The sequence below is a fragment of the Protomyctophum bolini genome (assembly GCF_963924005.1).
Source record: "Protomyctophum bolini genome assembly, chromosome: 18".
In the NCBI taxonomy this organism is placed as follows: domain Eukaryota; kingdom Metazoa; phylum Chordata; class Actinopteri; order Myctophiformes; family Myctophidae; genus Protomyctophum; species Protomyctophum bolini.
In genome coordinates, this window is record NC_137879.1 from 34,922,589 (window position 1) to 34,939,625 (window position 17,037).

At 40.9% G+C, this 17,037-nt stretch overlaps 1 protein-coding gene across 1 annotated transcript; it reads right to left on the bottom strand.

Moving 5' to 3' along the window:
* Positions 1 to 1,768: 1,768 nt before the first annotated feature.
* atad1b (ATPase family AAA domain containing 1b) lies at positions 1,769 to 16,802 on the bottom strand. Its single transcript, XM_080789195.1, has 10 exons — positions 16,772 to 16,802; positions 14,439 to 14,638; positions 13,831 to 13,929; positions 13,409 to 13,529; positions 11,250 to 11,450; positions 10,940 to 11,046; positions 10,382 to 10,471; positions 9,757 to 9,807; positions 8,389 to 8,519; positions 1,769 to 4,671 (listed from the first exon to the last, which is right to left on the bottom strand). The coding sequence occupies exons 2-10, from the start codon at positions 14,616 to 14,618 to the stop codon at positions 4,548 to 4,550; spliced, it is 1,104 nt and encodes a 367-aa protein (XP_080645321.1). The 5' UTR covers positions 14,619 to 14,638; positions 16,772 to 16,802; the 3' UTR covers positions 1,769 to 4,547.
* Between the last annotated feature and the right edge of the window lie 235 nt (positions 16,803 to 17,037).

Below are 17,037 nucleotides of genomic sequence, written 5' to 3' on the forward strand. Positions count from 1 at the left end.
GCGCCACGCCGCTTCGTTTCCTCATTTATTACAGCTTTATATTTATGGTTGAGTGGGTTTTTATAATTTATTCTCTTATCTTTCATTCTACAGACATTGTTGTTTGTATTCTTTTGATTCTATTTTACAGAGTGTTTTTTTATTTGATGAATGGTGAATATTAGTGTTTTTAAAGACTTCTTTAAAGAACCTTTTCTGGATCTTTGTTTTAAAATAACGGTGGTTAACTTCTCAACCTTTTTGTGGATCAGGGGGCCCACTTGAAAATCGTCCGGCCACCCATCTGACCACTGAACACAGGGTCAGATGGTCCGGCCACCCATCTGACCATTAACACAGGGTCAGATTGGTGGGCCGTGAGCTTTTCCAGAGTAGGTTTAATTCGTGTTCCCGGCTTGGATCAATGGAACATTTTAAGTTCCTATTTATCGGTATCACAATGAAAACGAATTGTAAAAAAATAAACTAATACCAATCCTTTTTTTAAATATATATATATCGTTGTTATTTTATCATTCAAATCTTCTTCTTTTTTTGCCAACTATTTTATTTGGGTAGTGTTTTTGTGTGTGTCTTTCGTTGCACCTTATTATCTGCCTTTTGATTCTATTTACTGTGTTTTAAAAACCTTTTTTGAATCAGGATATTTTATTATTAATTTATGGTTTTCTTTTTTTTTTTTTCGTTGGGTGGGAGGGGGTAGTCACAGGTTCAATCCCCATCAGTGTGTCTTGTCATAAGTGCTTATTGTAGCTGCTGACTCAGGATGAGTTATTAGGGCTGGGCGATACGACTTCAAATCAGTTATCACCACCATTGTAACAACAACGTATAATACAGGGTTAAGTAATCGGATAATCTATTCAGTCGATTATAAATCCATTGGTTTGGTTTTGATCTAGGTACTTTGGTTTTAATTGCCCAGCCCTGTAGGATAAGTGTCAGATGAAGCCCTGGCTAACAGGAACGCCTACCTATTGAAGTTTGTCTGTTGACTTGAGTTCATGCTTACTCGTCAGCTTTTTCCGATCTTGCACTTGTAAGTCACTCTCGATAAGAGCTTCTGCTAAATGCCTACACTGTAAATGGTAGAATAACTCTAACGTAACGTAATAAATCTACGTTCTCCGTTCGAGAGTGACGTTTGGATGGAACTAGGCAAGTGGAGACTTTGCCCAAACCTTTTTTGAAATCATGTTTTTGTCAATGTGTCTTATAAAGAAATGGAGCTCTTTTTTACAGTTGAGTGTAAGGCCAAGTATACACTAAGTGAACGTTTGTATCGATTGAGGTTTCCTGTAATGTCTTGAAACGTGGTGCCTTGGATATTTTCACTCAATAAAAGCTTTAAGAAAGAGCTGTATGCAATTCCATTGTCATAATTGAGCTGTTATATTCCAAACTTCACTTTACAACATTGTCTCGCACTGCACATCTATAAATTGCAACAGATATTGAGTTAAAAGAATAAACCATGATGAAGTCTCATTGTCTTTTGAGTCACTGGTTAATAAAATGCCTCCAGCGTCCAGATATTAGAGTCTTGAGCAAATAATATGTCAGATAGAAAATAGTGCGCCCTCTGCTGTTTGTTTCCTGCACAGCTTGCCATGAATCTGTTCGACACACAGAACGCTGAGGGAGACAGTTGTAGGAGAGACACCGTAGGAAAGCTGAGAGGGAGACAGTATAGGAGAGACGGACAGCTTGAGAGGACTGTGTTTTCTGAGGAAAGGAAATGGATGAGTGAGTGCAGAACAAAAACAAGTCATATCCACCGTTTATTTCCCCCGACATCAGAAGAAAAAGCACATCAGCTTCAGTATCAAACCAATTAAGCCAAACTTAAAGACCAGATGATATGTAGTCAGAATATGTCAGAAACCAACAATGTAATATTACCATCATTTTATACACTCACAGAGATTGACAAAGTAAAAAATAAAATCCCCTTTCACTGAACCGGCTCACCAAGGTTGAGGGTTTGAGTCCCTCTGCAGGGCTTGTAGTAGGGGGGGGAAAGGGAACGCCGTTGTGTTTCAACGCTGCGCGGGATTGGCTGAAAACAAATGGGTCGCTTAATTGGACAAAAATACTAAAATAGCCATCTTGCAAACTGTATACTCATGACCTTACATTGGTGAGTCAGCACAGTCCTCTGGTCACTCTGGTTCTCAAAGTGGGGTCCGGAGAGCCACAGGAATCCTTTGGGGAGGACCAGCTATAACCTGACTCTGCCAGCTGGGGGCGGTATTGGGTAACCATGTTCCCTGTGAAACAAATTTGTGTAGCAAGCTTTCTTGGATCTGGCAGCGTCAGGTTAGACCAGCTAGGGGTCCCCAGCATAATATATAGCATCAAAATCATTTTAACCATATTTTATGATTTGGCTATTAAAAAAAAAGCAAATGTACAGTCAGATATATTTTTCTCTCTCTCTCCCCCTCCTATATTTTAAATTAACTATGAACTCAAATCTTTGCTTCTAGAGGTCCCTGTCACAGCATTTTCTAGATTCCATGCATTTAGAAGGGTTTGGGAGCCACCAAGCTGGAGGAAACTCAGCTCGTTCCAAGCTAAAACTACCTGAAGCGTTCACCGACACAGATCAATACTTGAGCCATTTGGGGCGGGAGAGAACCCCTTTTGGTGTTTTAAGCATTACGTTTAGTTGTTGAAAAATGCTATTTTTGAAGAATCGTGAAAATGTGAGCGAACGTTTTTAACTCAAATCTTTGCTTCATGGGGAGGGTCCCTGGATTAACATCTTGGGGGTCGTTTGACATGAAAATGTTTTGAGTTTTTCAGAAAACTGTCAGGATTTAGAAGGCATTTGTAGAATCGTCCTCAGGTCTAAACGTGTTAAGGCTCATTTGCACATTATATCACTTGGGAAAAAGGAACAAAATGGACAGCATACTCATGACGCCACAAAAAAACAAATAACCAAAAAACCCTTATGTAAGCAGTAAGCAACCCTCATACTGGGAAAGAAAAACAAACACACAATATTGATAATTTAAAAGAAAATAAGATTCAGGATTTGCATCGCGTCATTGCTATTGTGCCACTTTCATCAAAGAACAAAATAGCCTTAACAACACACTGTCCAACTCCACCTCATTCACACACTTTGAAAGGACATCGGGGCCGTCAGAAATATAGTATATATTATGAAATGTATGAAACCTATTTTTTTTCTTTTACAGGGTGTACCTCGTCAAATCTCTTCACAACGGTGGACATTTCAAAACTCTTCCAACGTTTTGAATCCGGCAGCATGCAGCCCAGATAGGTCGTGTCTTTTAGCCCAGTACGTGGTTCCCAAAGTGGGGGTCCGGGGGACGCCCAGGGGGTCCTTGAGGGAGTTCCAGGGGGGTCCCCACCCAGCTAAATGACAGTTAGGAAGCGAATGGACCCTTATGGGAGTGTACAAATGTTCCATTTGTAGAGTGAAATTAACTTTGATTTTACACTATAAATCGGGGGTCCCAGAGATAGAAATGCCTATAAATGGGGGGGGGGGGGTCTGTAGTAGACTAATATGAATATCAAACTGGGGGTCGTTGAAAATAAACAGGCTGAGAATGCACTGCTAGAGCCGTAAACATTATTCTCTTATGGAAGGAGGTCCCTGGCATATCTTTACAAATGGAAGGGGGGACTGTTTTAGCCGTTTCTCAGCCGTGTTCTCATCTCCATCACTGCCTCTCCCGTGTTGGACATATCAATACCCCTATTTATTTATTTATTCATTAATGAGATAATGAACAATACAAAACAATATGATAGCCGTGGCATGTAAACTATATTTACAGTACATGTTGGGGGTAAACTGTGTGTGTGTGTGTGTGTGTGTGTGTGTGTATTCATTAGGGGACTGCATATAATATTTGTGTATACTGCAAATATGTACAGTATGTGTGCATTTAGTTTTTATATATACAATATATTGTGTGTGTATTCTGTATGTATTTACACAGTGTGTGTGTGTGTGTGTGTGTGTGTGTGTGTGTGTGTGTGTGTGTGTGTGTGTGTGTGTGTGTGTGTGTGTGTGTGTGTGGCGGCGTCACAATCATTTCAACTATATTTTATATTTTTAATTTTTTGGCTGTTCAAACAACAGCGGACCTACAAGCTCATAGCACATCTCCATGAGCTTCTCATATTTCTTTTTTTAAAGCAAACCTTTTTTTTTAAACGCAAATCTGTGCTTCTGGGGGTCTTCGTCAATAAAAAGCAAGGCTTTTGCACACCTCCAGGCGACGGGTGCAAAAGAGGAGGACATCTTTATAAGCCTGATGAAGGTCCGACAGTCATGGCTGCATGTTCCCTAAATACACTGTTCAACTGCATTTGAAGACAGTCAAGTGTGCGAGAGATTTTTTTTTGTCACAAAATACGTTTGAGATGCAGCCAAATACACTCATTTTGGGGGGTCGTTGGCATGAAAAAAATTGAGAATCAGTACAGCATGTACAGAGCGTGTGTGTTGGGCATGTGCGTGTTGTGTGTGTGTGCGTGCGTGCGTGTGTGTGTGTGTGTGTTCAGTCCAGTGCGGCGTGCATCAGGGCTCCCTGGCCCCCTGCGGTTTTGGACTTCTTCATCTTACTGATGGCCTTCTGCAGGTCTGACTGCTGGATGGGACGAATCACCATGTCCTCTGATCCACTGGGAGAGACACAGAGAGAGAGACAGACAGACAGAGAGAGGGACAGACACAGAGAGAGAGGGACAGACAGACAGACGGAGAGAGAGAGACAAAGAGCGAGAGAGGGACAGACACACAGATAGAGAGACAGTGAGAGACACAGAGAGACAGACAGACAGAGAGAGAGGGATAGAGGGATAGACAGACAGACAGACAGACAGACAGAGAGACAGACACACAGATAGAGAGACAGTGAGAGACACAGAGAGACAGACAGACAGAGAGAGAGGGATAGACAGACAGACGGAGACAGACACAGAGAGAGAGACAGAGAGCGAGAGAGAGAGAGACAGACACAGAGAGAGAGGGGCAGACAGAGAGAGAGAGAGAGAGAGACACAGACAGACAGAGTTGGGGTAAGGATGAAGAGAAATATATTAAATATTAATTTAAAATATACTCTGGACTCTATGGGGAGAAATTTGTCTCGAATGTTTTTACAAATGTTCCATGATTTACAAATGTGTTTCCAAGATTTACAAATGTGTTTACAAGATTTGCAAATGTTTTTCCACGATTTACAAATGTATTTCGTATTTTTACAAAAAATATATAGATTTGTGTGTGCGTTTATCCTAAAATACCATTTGTAAATCCTCAATTCTGCTTGTGAATTGTAAATCTGCATTTGGCATTCCTTTTTCCTGTTGAATCATTTTGAGACAAACGTCACGCTTTTTTATGATAATTTTCACAAATGTATTGTCCTATCCACAAAAAAACATGTAACTTGTAAGTTGGCATTTAAATACATTTTTACAAATATATGACAATTTGTAAAAAAAAAAAATTATACTTGGCACATTTATCATAAAATATCATTTGTAAATCATCAACTCTGTGTGTCAGAGTTGATGATTTGTGGATTTTCTCAATGCATTTGTGACTCCAGGCACTTGTGGATTTTCTCAATGCATTTGTGACTCCAGCCACTTGTGGATTTTCTCAATGCATTTGTGACTCCAGCCACTTGTGGATTTTCTCAAAGCATTTGTGAAACCAGCACAAGGTAAAAATGTCTCAAAAAGGTGATTGGCTGCCTCGTTGCTAGGCTGCCTCTAAGCCAATGGGAGATTTACCATAAATCCCATAGTCTGAAGTCTTCAGACTATGGGATTTATGGCAGTCCAAGTTCCAGTAGAGGAGTTGGATGCTCATTCATTATTGAGATCCTTGGTTGTCCAGTTCCCCACTGTATTTCAAGTTGGACTGGTGTTGGAGGATGTTGTTGATACTCTCTCATGGTCTGAACTGCAGTGCACAATTGTGTTAATGCCTCTCTAACCTCCTGGGACACCGGAACATGCTGTGACACAATATCAATGAAAACTATTTTCCTGTGCACATGCAAATTCCAGGTAGTCCACATCCAGGGGTGCTTACTGGAGAGAATGTGACACCCTGTCATAATTTCTAAGACCTGATGTCTAAGCAATTCCTACAATGCAAAAATAATTCAACCACTTTAACCCCCTATGTACAAGCTCACTATTGCTATGCCACAAGTTGTGAGCTTGCAGATCTGCTATTTTCAGAAACATTTAGATAAAAACATTTGGAGGATTTTTATGATCTTCAGACTGAAGATCATAAAACACAGCAACGTGAAACTGTGAGCTACAAGGCAGAGGCTGCAGCAAAACAAACTTTAGATTGATGTTCATAAACGTGAGATTTCTGCACAGGTCTGTTATGACTTGTTATTCTTATTTAGTCACTACATAACATAATGGAAATGGAGAGAAGTCAACAAGCTGGAGTATGTATTCATTATGATTAATAGAAATTCATATGCCTTCATTAAGATAGTTCTAGATTGCCCATGTTTACTTTAGACTACTTTACTTTAAGTTTAGCATTACTTTACTTCATCTTTTAATGATATGCAGTAGCTTTATTCTCAGTGTTACCTGCTGCAAAATGGACAACAATACATCTTGTCCTGCACTTCAATAAAATGATTAGGCCTATTATCGTCATATTATTTACATTCCACCACAAACCTTATATTTTGGTTGCTAAACCCTTATAGTTAAAACAGTGGTTCATCAAGGGGACCCCTAAATTAATAGTTAGGCTATGCATTTGGCCACAGACCCCCGTGCGGCCGGGCCCCACCTGAAAATATTTTGTGAAAGGGAGTGGGACCCCCGTTTCAAGATATATAATAATTGTTTGTGGAAAAAAAATCCTCCAAATGGTCTAAATGTTTCTGAAAATAGCAGATCTGCAAGCTCACAACTTGTGGCATAGCAATAGTGAGCTTGTACATAGGGGGTTAAAGTGGTTGAACTGAAATCCTTTTGCTGTGGACTTGTTTCCAGATACTTATCATGATACTGACCGTGATGACATGATACTGACTGTGATACTGACGTCATAATATTATACTGACACTTATGACGTTATTGTAAAAACCTGGCTCCTCTCACCAAATTTGTCCTATTATTTACATTCTCTCCAGTAAGCACCCCTGGATGTGGACTACCTGGAATTTGCATGTGCACAGGAAAATAGTTTTCATTGATATTGTGTCACAGCATGTTCCGGTGTCCCAGGAGGTTAGAGAGGCATTAACACAATTGTGCACTGCAGTTCAGACCATGAGAGAGTATCAACAACATCCTCCAACACCAGTCCAACTTGAAATACAGTGGGGAACTGGACGACCAAGGATCTCAATAATGAATGAGCATCCAACTCACTGGAACTTGGACTGCCATAAATCCCATAGTCTGAAGACTTCAGACTATGGGATTTATGGTAAATCTCCCATTGGCTTAGAGGCAGCCTAGCAACGAGGCAGCCAATCACCTTTTTGAGACATTTTTACCTTGTGCTGGTTTCACAAATGCTTTGAGAAAATCCACAAGTGGCTGGAGTCACAAATGCATTGAGAAAATCCACAAGTGGCTGGAGTCACAAATGCATTGAGAAAATCCACAAGTGCCTGGAGTCACAAATGCATTGAGAAAATCCACAAATCATCAACTCTGACACACAGAGTTGATGATTTACAAATGATATTTTATGATAAATGTGCCAAGTATAATTTTTTTTTTTTTACAAATTGTCATATATTTGTAAAAATGTATTTAAATGCCAACTTACAAGTTACATGTTTTTTTGTGGATAGGACAATACATTTGTGAAAATTATCATAAAAAAGCGTGACGTTTGTCTCAAAATGATTCAACAGGAAAAAGGAATGCCAAATGCAGATTTACAATTCACAAGCAGAATTGAGGATTTACAAATGGTATTTTAGGATAAACGCACACACAAATCTATATATTTTTTGTAAAAATACGAAATACATTTGTAAATCGTGGAAAAACATTTGCAAATCTTGTAAACACATTTGTAAATCTTGGAAACACATTTGTAAATCATGGAACATTTGTAAAAACATTTGAGACAAATTTCTCCCCATAGGACTCTACATGCAATATCCATGCCACATGTGACTTATTAATATGCAACGTCTCGTGTTTTTTTTTATTATTATTATTATTATATTGACGTGAAGGTATGCACATTATTGACAGATTGGGAACTGGTGGGCGCTAATTATTAGTCATGGCGTTCTTCCTGTTGTGTGTGATATATGGGGGCGGGGGGGGTGGGCGAGCGTGGGAGATGACATTTTCGTGTGTGTGTGTGTGTGTGTGTGATACCTGTCATGTTGCGTGTGCACAAAGTCTCGGACACACAGCAGTGCGGCATCGCGACACATCTCCCTGAGGTCACTTCCTGAAAAGCCCTCTGTGTCCTTGGCGACGCCACTGAGGTCCACAGACGACTCCACCTGACGGCGTGAAACCATAGACCGTCAAAAAAATAATATGGACAACGCGTTCCCCGGGTCTAACATGGACGTAACAATGAAGCCTGTAATTCCTTGCACTGTAAGTGGCCATATTTCTAGATCCGTTTTGGGCCCAGCTGGCCCATTGGCTGGCTCCGTTTGGGCCCAGCTGGCCCATTGGCTGGCCCAGACAACGAGGCGGGACTTCCCCCCCCCCCCCCTTACTCTTCGTTGGTTTTTATTTTGACTGAACGGGGGGGTGGCTCCCGTTCATAGACTGTAACGGTAGCCACGCCCCTCAGAACATACGGGACTTCATGGTCGTTTTTTTTATAAATGGGACCATAATTTTCCAAAATAAATAATATGACATGAGAAAATGAGACTTTAAACTAGTGACTGGAAGCAGAAAGTATTCATGACCATGTTTATTAAGGTAATACAGTCTAGGTGAAGTTGGGCCCAAATACATGGACCTCTATGGAGCTATGGGTATTTTTGGGCCCAATGACAGCGCCACAACAGGCCATTATATGAACTTTCAGGAAGTCCCGATTTCCTTAGTGGCTTCCCGAAATATCTGTCTGACTGCCCCCCCCCTGCGTGAAACACACACAACCCATTTGCACAGTGTGTATACGCAACACGGCTGGTGCGTTAAGACCAGGTTTAGGTTTTATTTATGGAATTTTCTTAGATTTCTTTGTTTACTTCATGGAATTACTGGGGGGGGGGGAAATAATTTAATTCATGCATTTTTTTTTAATGTTTTGAAATAATATAATTAAAAACAAAATGTAGGAAACAAAAAATATAATAAAGGGACCCATAAAAATGTGTCCCAATTTTTTGGCCGATATCCGATATAATTAATTGCCGTTATGGCCGATAACCGATATAACCGATATAACCGATATTATGATCTCATTCTGTGTTAAGAAAATATTTTAAAAAAAAAATGCCATTCTGAAAAAGTCTGAATAAAAAAATGTTCCAACTTGTTGACTGTTTTGAAAGCTTCCCCAGAAAACGTTGATCAAACAAAAGGCTTTTTCAAGCTTTTTTTTATTATTTCTTCAACATTATAATTATAAAATAAAATATCTGCTAAAGCCGATATATTATTTTGCCGATACCGATATATCCTTTTAAGGCCCAATATCAGCCGATATTGCGTTTGCCGATTAATCTCCCGTCACTGATAAATATATTATTGAGTCACAAAGGTCACACTTACCCGTTCATTTTCCAGGATCAGTTTCAGGATCTGTTCTCTCTGCTTCAGACTCTGCGGGAACACACACACACACACAGCTGAAACGTACAGGCGTGTGTGTGTGCGTGCGCGTTTCTTTTTAATAATAGTTGTACATTTAACCCATTCTGAACGGGAACCCATTTTGGTGTTAGCACCATGTTATGCTTTAGCTATTGAAAAATAGCAGATCTACAAGCTCATAGCGCGCCACCGAGTGGCGCGCTACGAGCTTGTAGGTCTGCTATTTTTTAAAGATCGACTGACATTTTTAGAATCTGATCTCAGGTCAGAATGGGTTAATCAGACCAGTGTGTTGTCCAGTGGAAACCTCGTATGAATCTGATCTCAGGTCAGAATGGGTTAAAAACTGTGTACATTGGTGAGTATAACTATAATCTATTCTAGCTGATCTCGAGGCCTACAAAAACGGGAACCCCCCCTTTTTTTCCTAGTACCAACAAGGTTGACTAATAATGATTTATTAGTCGACTAGTTGAATAGTCGACTAGTTGAATAGTCGACTAGTTGCTTAAAGCCCTAGCGTGCGTGTGTGTGTGTGTGTGTGTGTGTGTGCGTGTGTGTGTGTACGTGCGTATAAGCTTACAGGCTGGTTTATGTGAAACCTAGTGGGCATTCTCCTCAGGATGGCCGCGTCTAAATCTTGAGGACGATTAGTAGCTCCCATTATGATCACCTAGACAGACAGACAGACAGACAGACAGACAGACAGACAGACAGACAGACAGACAGACAGACAGACAGAGAGAGACTGTGATTGGTATTATGTTTCAGGTCTCCTGTCAGGATGAAGTATTATACAGTATAGTACCAGTCAGATCAAATCAAATCAAATCAAATCAATTTTATTTGTATAGCACATTTAAAAACGACTCTCATCGTACCAAAGTGCTTCACAGGTCAAAGAAAACAATACAATACAGTGCAATACAATACATCAGTGAAACAATAAAAAAAATCCTATGTATAAAGTGCAAGAGTAAAATTAGGGGGACTGGAAGGCTTGTGAGTAGAGGAAAGTTTTGAGCCTAGACTTAAAACTCTCAGTGGAGGGGGCAGATCTAACAGCGAGTGGGATGCTGTTCCAAATTTTGGATCAAGTGTGTGTGTGTGTGTGTGTGTGTGTGTGTGTGTCTGTGTGTACCTGACAGTTGTAGTCGGTGTCCAGGCCGTCCCAGAGACTCATGAACTGAGCCTTCATCATGGCTGTGGCCTCGTGATCGTTACTGGAACGATTCCTCAGGAACGAATCTAACAAAAAAAGCACACACACACACACACACACACACACACACACACACACACACACGCACACACACACACACACACACACACACACACACACTAGATGTCAGAGCTTGAGTGGCGAGCGACTACAAGCCTCCATCGATGTGATTCCGATCGAATGAGCGTATGTATGTACTGTATGTACTGTATCCATTTGTCAATCTGACCTATCTCGTCGATGAAGATGATGGAGGGCTGCAGCTTGACGGCCAGCGTGAACACGGCGGCGGCCAGCTTCTGGGACTCGCCGTACCACTTGTCCGTCAGCGTGGACGGCTGCAGGTTGATGAAGCGAAAGCCCGCCTCCTTGGCCGTGGCCTTGGCGATGAGCGTCTTCCCGCAGCCGGGCGGGCCGTACAGCAACACGCCTGTTAAAGTGGGTTAAACCCAGGGACGATGGATCGTTGGATACTCGTGTGTTGTTGCCGTGTTGTTTTTTGGGCCAGCACATTTAGATTTATAGGGCTGTATTTTGCGTGTCTTAAGTACCAGGTCTTATTCCCTAACTTGAGTAAACTAAAGACCTGGAGGTGTGGTTAATGCTCTTTGGCCACTCAGAATAACCAAATGGCATTGATCACGCCTCCAGGTCTTTAGTTTACTCAAGTTAGGGAATAAGACCTGGTACTTAAGACACGCAAAATACAGCCCTTAGTTTCCAGTCATATAGGGCTGTATTTTGCGTGTCTTAAGTACCAGGTCTTATTCCCTAACTTGAGTAGACTAAAGACCTGGAGGCGTGATCAATGCCATTTGGGTATTCTGAGTGGCCAAAGAGCCATTGATCACGCCTCCAGGTCTTTAGTTTACTCAAGTTATAGGGAATAAGACCTGGTACTTAAGACACGCAAAATACAGCCAATAGTCTCTTGGATACGGTAGTTTTCATTTAGTTTTAGTCACATTTTAGTCACCTGGAATGTCTTGAGTGTTTAGTCTCGTTTTAGTCGACTAAATATCATGAGATTTTAGTCAAACTAAATCTACGGGTGATTTAGTCGACTAAAATGTATTTTGGCGGTGCCTTGATGCCGTCGTAATGACTGGGTTGTACACTTGATGAAAATAGCCGATCTACAAGCTTGTAGATCTGCTATTTTCAGCATGAAACCAATTGTACAATGACTCATACTGGATCTCTCGTCCACTATAGTCCCTTCCTAACATTTTCGTCCAGTTTTTATTTTGTTGACGAAATTGTCAGTATGTTTAGTCTTAGTGTTAGTCATCATAGCTTAGTTTTAATTTAGTTTCCAATGGATTTCGTCAGCGGAAAAGAGGTAGTCGACGAACATTTTTCGTCTTAGTTTTAGTCGACGAAAACAACACTGGTCAAGATTAGGAAGGGGAAAAAAAATCACCTCTTGTTTTATTACAGATCGGCTATTTCCTGCAAAGATATTGCAGCGGGACTAGTCTTGCGTTGCCAGACTGTTGCCTCTCACAACTTTTCAAATACAGTCTTACAGTCTGGACTGGACTGGAGCGACGGAAGTTGAGCCTTCTCCCCACTTCCGTTTGGTCTTTACAGTTGCGTAGATTTACCCTAATATATAAATATAAATCATCTACGCATCTATATAGCTTGCTGCTTGGCAGAAATTGAAATAAAAAAGAATAAGCAGATCTACAAGCTCGTACTACGAGCTTGTAGGTCTGCTATTTTTTTTAAATCGCAAAAATGTGCCTCAAATCTTTGAATATTCTTTGATTCTGGGGGGCCCTTGAACAACATATTTTCAGATGGGGGTCGGTGGCCAATTACATATCATTTTTGGGTTTCTTGACATGAAATATTGAGAATCACTGACATAGAAACATGAGGTTGTTCAGAAAATTGTCATGATTTAGAAGGCATTTCTTTTAAATTTCGAGGCCTAAATGGGTTAAAGACTAATCATGATGACCCCATGACCTCTGAAAAACATTTTTGGCAGGTGTCTCCTATAATGTCGGTCTGAATAAATGGATCATGTCTCTTTGTCTTGTCTGTCTCTCTGTCTTTCTAGGTCTCTCTGTCAATCTGTCTCTCTGCATATCTCTGTCTGTCTTTCACATTCTACGGGCCCTATATTTGCGCCAGTGCCTTAACTCTTATCCCTAAGCTTGTATAGCCGTCGTCACAAATGTGACGAGGTCGGGACATTTTGGGCACATTTTGGGCAAGTGGGCAAGGTGCAAGACTAATGCTTGGAATGGATTCAGAGTCATGGAAAAACCTCAACTTTGACATGCTACATAAAAGCATAATGACATTTTGAAAATCTCGCCTCATATTAGGTTGTGTGTTATGGTCACATATTATATCCCCCTATAAAAACCTTACCTTTGGGTGGTTGGAGCAGCTTGGACCCTTCAAACAGGTGTCTCTTCTGAACGGGAAGGATGACGGTGTCTTTCAGCTCCGTTATGATCTCGTCGAGACCGGCGATGTCACGCCACGTTATCTACATGACAGAGGGAACTGTTACCGTGTGTGTGTGTGTACATGTGTGTGTGTGTGTGTGTGTGTGTGTGTGTCAGAGTTGACCACTGTCCTCTGTCCTGCTGTCATTTCACACTAAACACACACTAATGTATGCATTGTACTACACAGTCGCTTGCTGACAATAACAGATCTTCAAGCTAACATGTGGCATCAGGAGTGTGTGTGTGTGTGTGTGTGTGTGTGTGTGTGTGTGTGTGTGTGTGTGTGTGTGTGTGTGTGTGTGTGTGTGTGTGTGTGTGTGTGTGTGCGTGTGTGTGTACCTGCATACTGAGAGGGTCGACCAGATGAGCTGCGATGCTCATCTCATATTCTGACAGTTTCACATTCTGAACACCGATCTGACGCATCAACTTCTCAGCCTGATGGACAGACAGACAGACAGACAGACAGACAGAGACAAAGAGACTAAGTTAGAGAATCAATCATTGTTTCCTGACAGGGTAACACTTTAGTCCAGTGGTTCCCAAACCTTTTCGCTTGAGACCCAAAAAGTGAAACGTGATGTCTCCCCAGCCCAGTAACCCAAACTAGTAAAAGGATAGCGGAACTACCCGCATCGCCATGCTTTGTGAGCTTTTTAGATCGGCTATTGTCAGTGTTTTATCATTTTACTTTTCAACCCATTCTGGGTGTTGGTGTTGGTGTTTTAACTAAGCATTATGTTATACTTTAGCCATTGAAAAATAGCAGATCTACAAGCTCGCGGCGCGCTTACGAGCTCGTATAGGTCTGCTATTTTCGTGAAAATGCGGCACAAATCTTCGAATATATATTCTTTCGGAAGACTTTTTTTTTTCTTTTTTTTTTTTGACGTCGGGGCCTTAAAAAAAAACGGCGAATGAAAATGTAATAATAGAAAAGCCTGTGCCTGTTTCTGAGCCTCCATCTTCTGCTTCCTGGTGGGGTCGATGGCGTCCACCATCCATTTGATGGTGAAGTAGGTGACGGCTCCGAAGATGGTGAGGCGGAAGAGCAGGCCGATGACCTCGTTGCGGCCCAGGGGGCGCGTCAGGTTGTCCGCGGGGATCTCCTTCAGGCTCAACACCATCTTTGCCTCTCCACGAAGTCCTACCACCACCACCACCACACAAAGAACTTATCCCATTCTGACCGGAGATCAGATTCTAAAAAAAAATGTCTTCTACATACTAAGATCATTATCTGTTGCTCCTCATCTTCTGCTATTATTGTACAAAAGCATTATTCAACCTGTTCTGTTGTACTGTTCTGCATGTTTCTACACCATACTGTCCATGCCTAACAGGAACAAACTTTTCAGTATCACCCGTATTGCTTCCAAAATCATCGGACTTCCTACACCCACACTTTCTGATATGAACAATAACGCCATCACACGACTAGCACTCTCGATATCAAATGACACTGACCACCCTCTGTATCGTTTCTTTAACCTCATGCCATCTGGACAAAGATACAGAACCTTGCCATGGAAAAAGGTCCGTTTTAGTAGGAGTTTTGTCCCCTCAGCCATCGCGGCATTAAACAAACTGCCCCGCCGATAGGATGGTTCTGTACACAGCTTGTGGGGACCTCATGTTTTTTTTTTTTGTACTGTCTTGGTGTTATGTGCTCTGTGTTGTTTTGATGTGGGTGTTGAACTGTTGAACAGATTGTGAAGACAAATATCCTTCGGGACAATAAAGATTATTATTATTATTACATCCGGACAGTTTTCTGAAAAAGCTATGTTTCTATGTCAGTCGTTTTTTTTTTTTTTTTTCAAAAATAGCAGACCTACAAGCTCGTAGCGCGCGCCATCTCATGTGAGCCCCACACCATCTATTATTGGCACAATGGACAGTCTTAACATCACGTCCCGTGTTGTATGATTCTTTGGCCAATTCTGGCAGCACTAAATGACACCACAGTGTTTCCACACATTACTCACATTTTTTTACTTAACCCGTTTAGACCGGAGGACAATTCTACAAATGTCTTCTAAATCCTGACAGTTTTCTAGTGAAAACCCCTGTGTTTCTATGTCAGTGGTGCTCAAGATGAACACCAATACTTACACCAACTCTCTCATCTCTGCACTTGGCTGCCAATGAGTCATAGATATATATTTTTTTAAATATTGGGTGGATCGTCTTTATGGCTGCAACCAGAGTGTGTAGAGTAGGAGAGCAGCAACACACTTTGATCTCGCCGCAAAGCAGCTGCCCCTATATGGGCTATAGTTCCAAACACTGGAACTATCCCATTGAGATAGAATGAGCACTTCCGCATTCCATTGTTACAATGGGAGTCAACGCTAGTGTCGCTCGCCACTCTCTTACTATATTACTCTGGCTGCAACTAACTTCTTAGTGATTATACTACTAAATACTTTAAATAATAAAAACCATTATCGATTACCTTCAGACCATAATCAATCACTATCAGGCCATTAGGTAAAAAGTACCCACCAATACTTTTACTATTCTTCAAACCACAAGTGAAGCACGCTACTTTTTTTAATTCTATCATCCCAGGATATTGGGTCAATGACTGATCTTTGACTCAACAAATGCCAGAATAAAATAGCAGATCGACAAGCTCACAGCGTGTTAAAACAGTGTGAGATTGTAGATCTGCTATTTATTTATTTTTATGATTTGGGGACATTTTCGCCAAAAAAAACATCACCAAGATAGCAGATAGGCCGGGATGCCAGGTTGAAAGTGGTTTAAAATGAACAATTACACAGGCAGTATCTTCACTCAACAGAAACAAAAATGATTCTAAAATGTTCCACAGATTGTCAGTAGTTGAAAGGACTTTTACGCGCAGTAGGTGCTTTCTCTTTCTATTCCGAGCATGCTGCTAATATATATTATTTATCACTGTATATCTCAAGATCTGACCCGGCCACACAGCCAGGATTTATATACTTTCTCCTCCATATAACTAGTCTCAAGAGTAAAACAGTATAAACAGGTACATGTTTATAATATGTATTAATGTATTAATTATTGAATTATGTATTTTTCCCCTAAGGCGATAGCTTGACCTTCCAACTAGCATCCACACCGGTTTTCCTCTCAAATACTATATTACAGGACAGAGTGAGAGAGACAGGACGGCGTTACATCACATCTTAATAATGAACGACTATGTTCTGGTGTAAATACGGTAACTGTATTGTTGTAAAGTGAGTAAACATTTCATTATTTGCCAGTTTAACAGTCAGACACTCACCTCTTCGCGTCTGAATCACTTCCGTGTTGAGTGTCTTTCTTCTTCGGTGTGGATGTTAGGGGGGAACAACGTTACACCGGAGTGGATGGAACCACCTGCTGCCCCCTCGTGTTTAGGAATTCATAATCATATCATATCATATCATATCATATCATATCATATCATATCATATCATATCAATCCTATCAATCATATCATATCATATCATATCATATCATATCATATCATATCATATCATATCATATCATATCATATCATATCAATCC

Coding starts and splice junctions, on each gene's coding strand:
- atad1b (XM_080789195.1), bottom strand. CDS start 14,618: ATGGTGTTGAGCCTGAAGGAGATCCCCGCGGACAACCTGACGCGCCCC. Junction 13,530..13,830: donor TCGACCCTCTCAGTATGCAG/GTACACACACAC, acceptor TCTGTCATGTAG/ATAACGTGGCGTGACATCGC. Junction 4,672..8,388: donor GTGCACACGCAACATGACAG/GTATCACACACA, acceptor TGTCTCTCCCAG/TGGATCAGAGGACATGGTGA.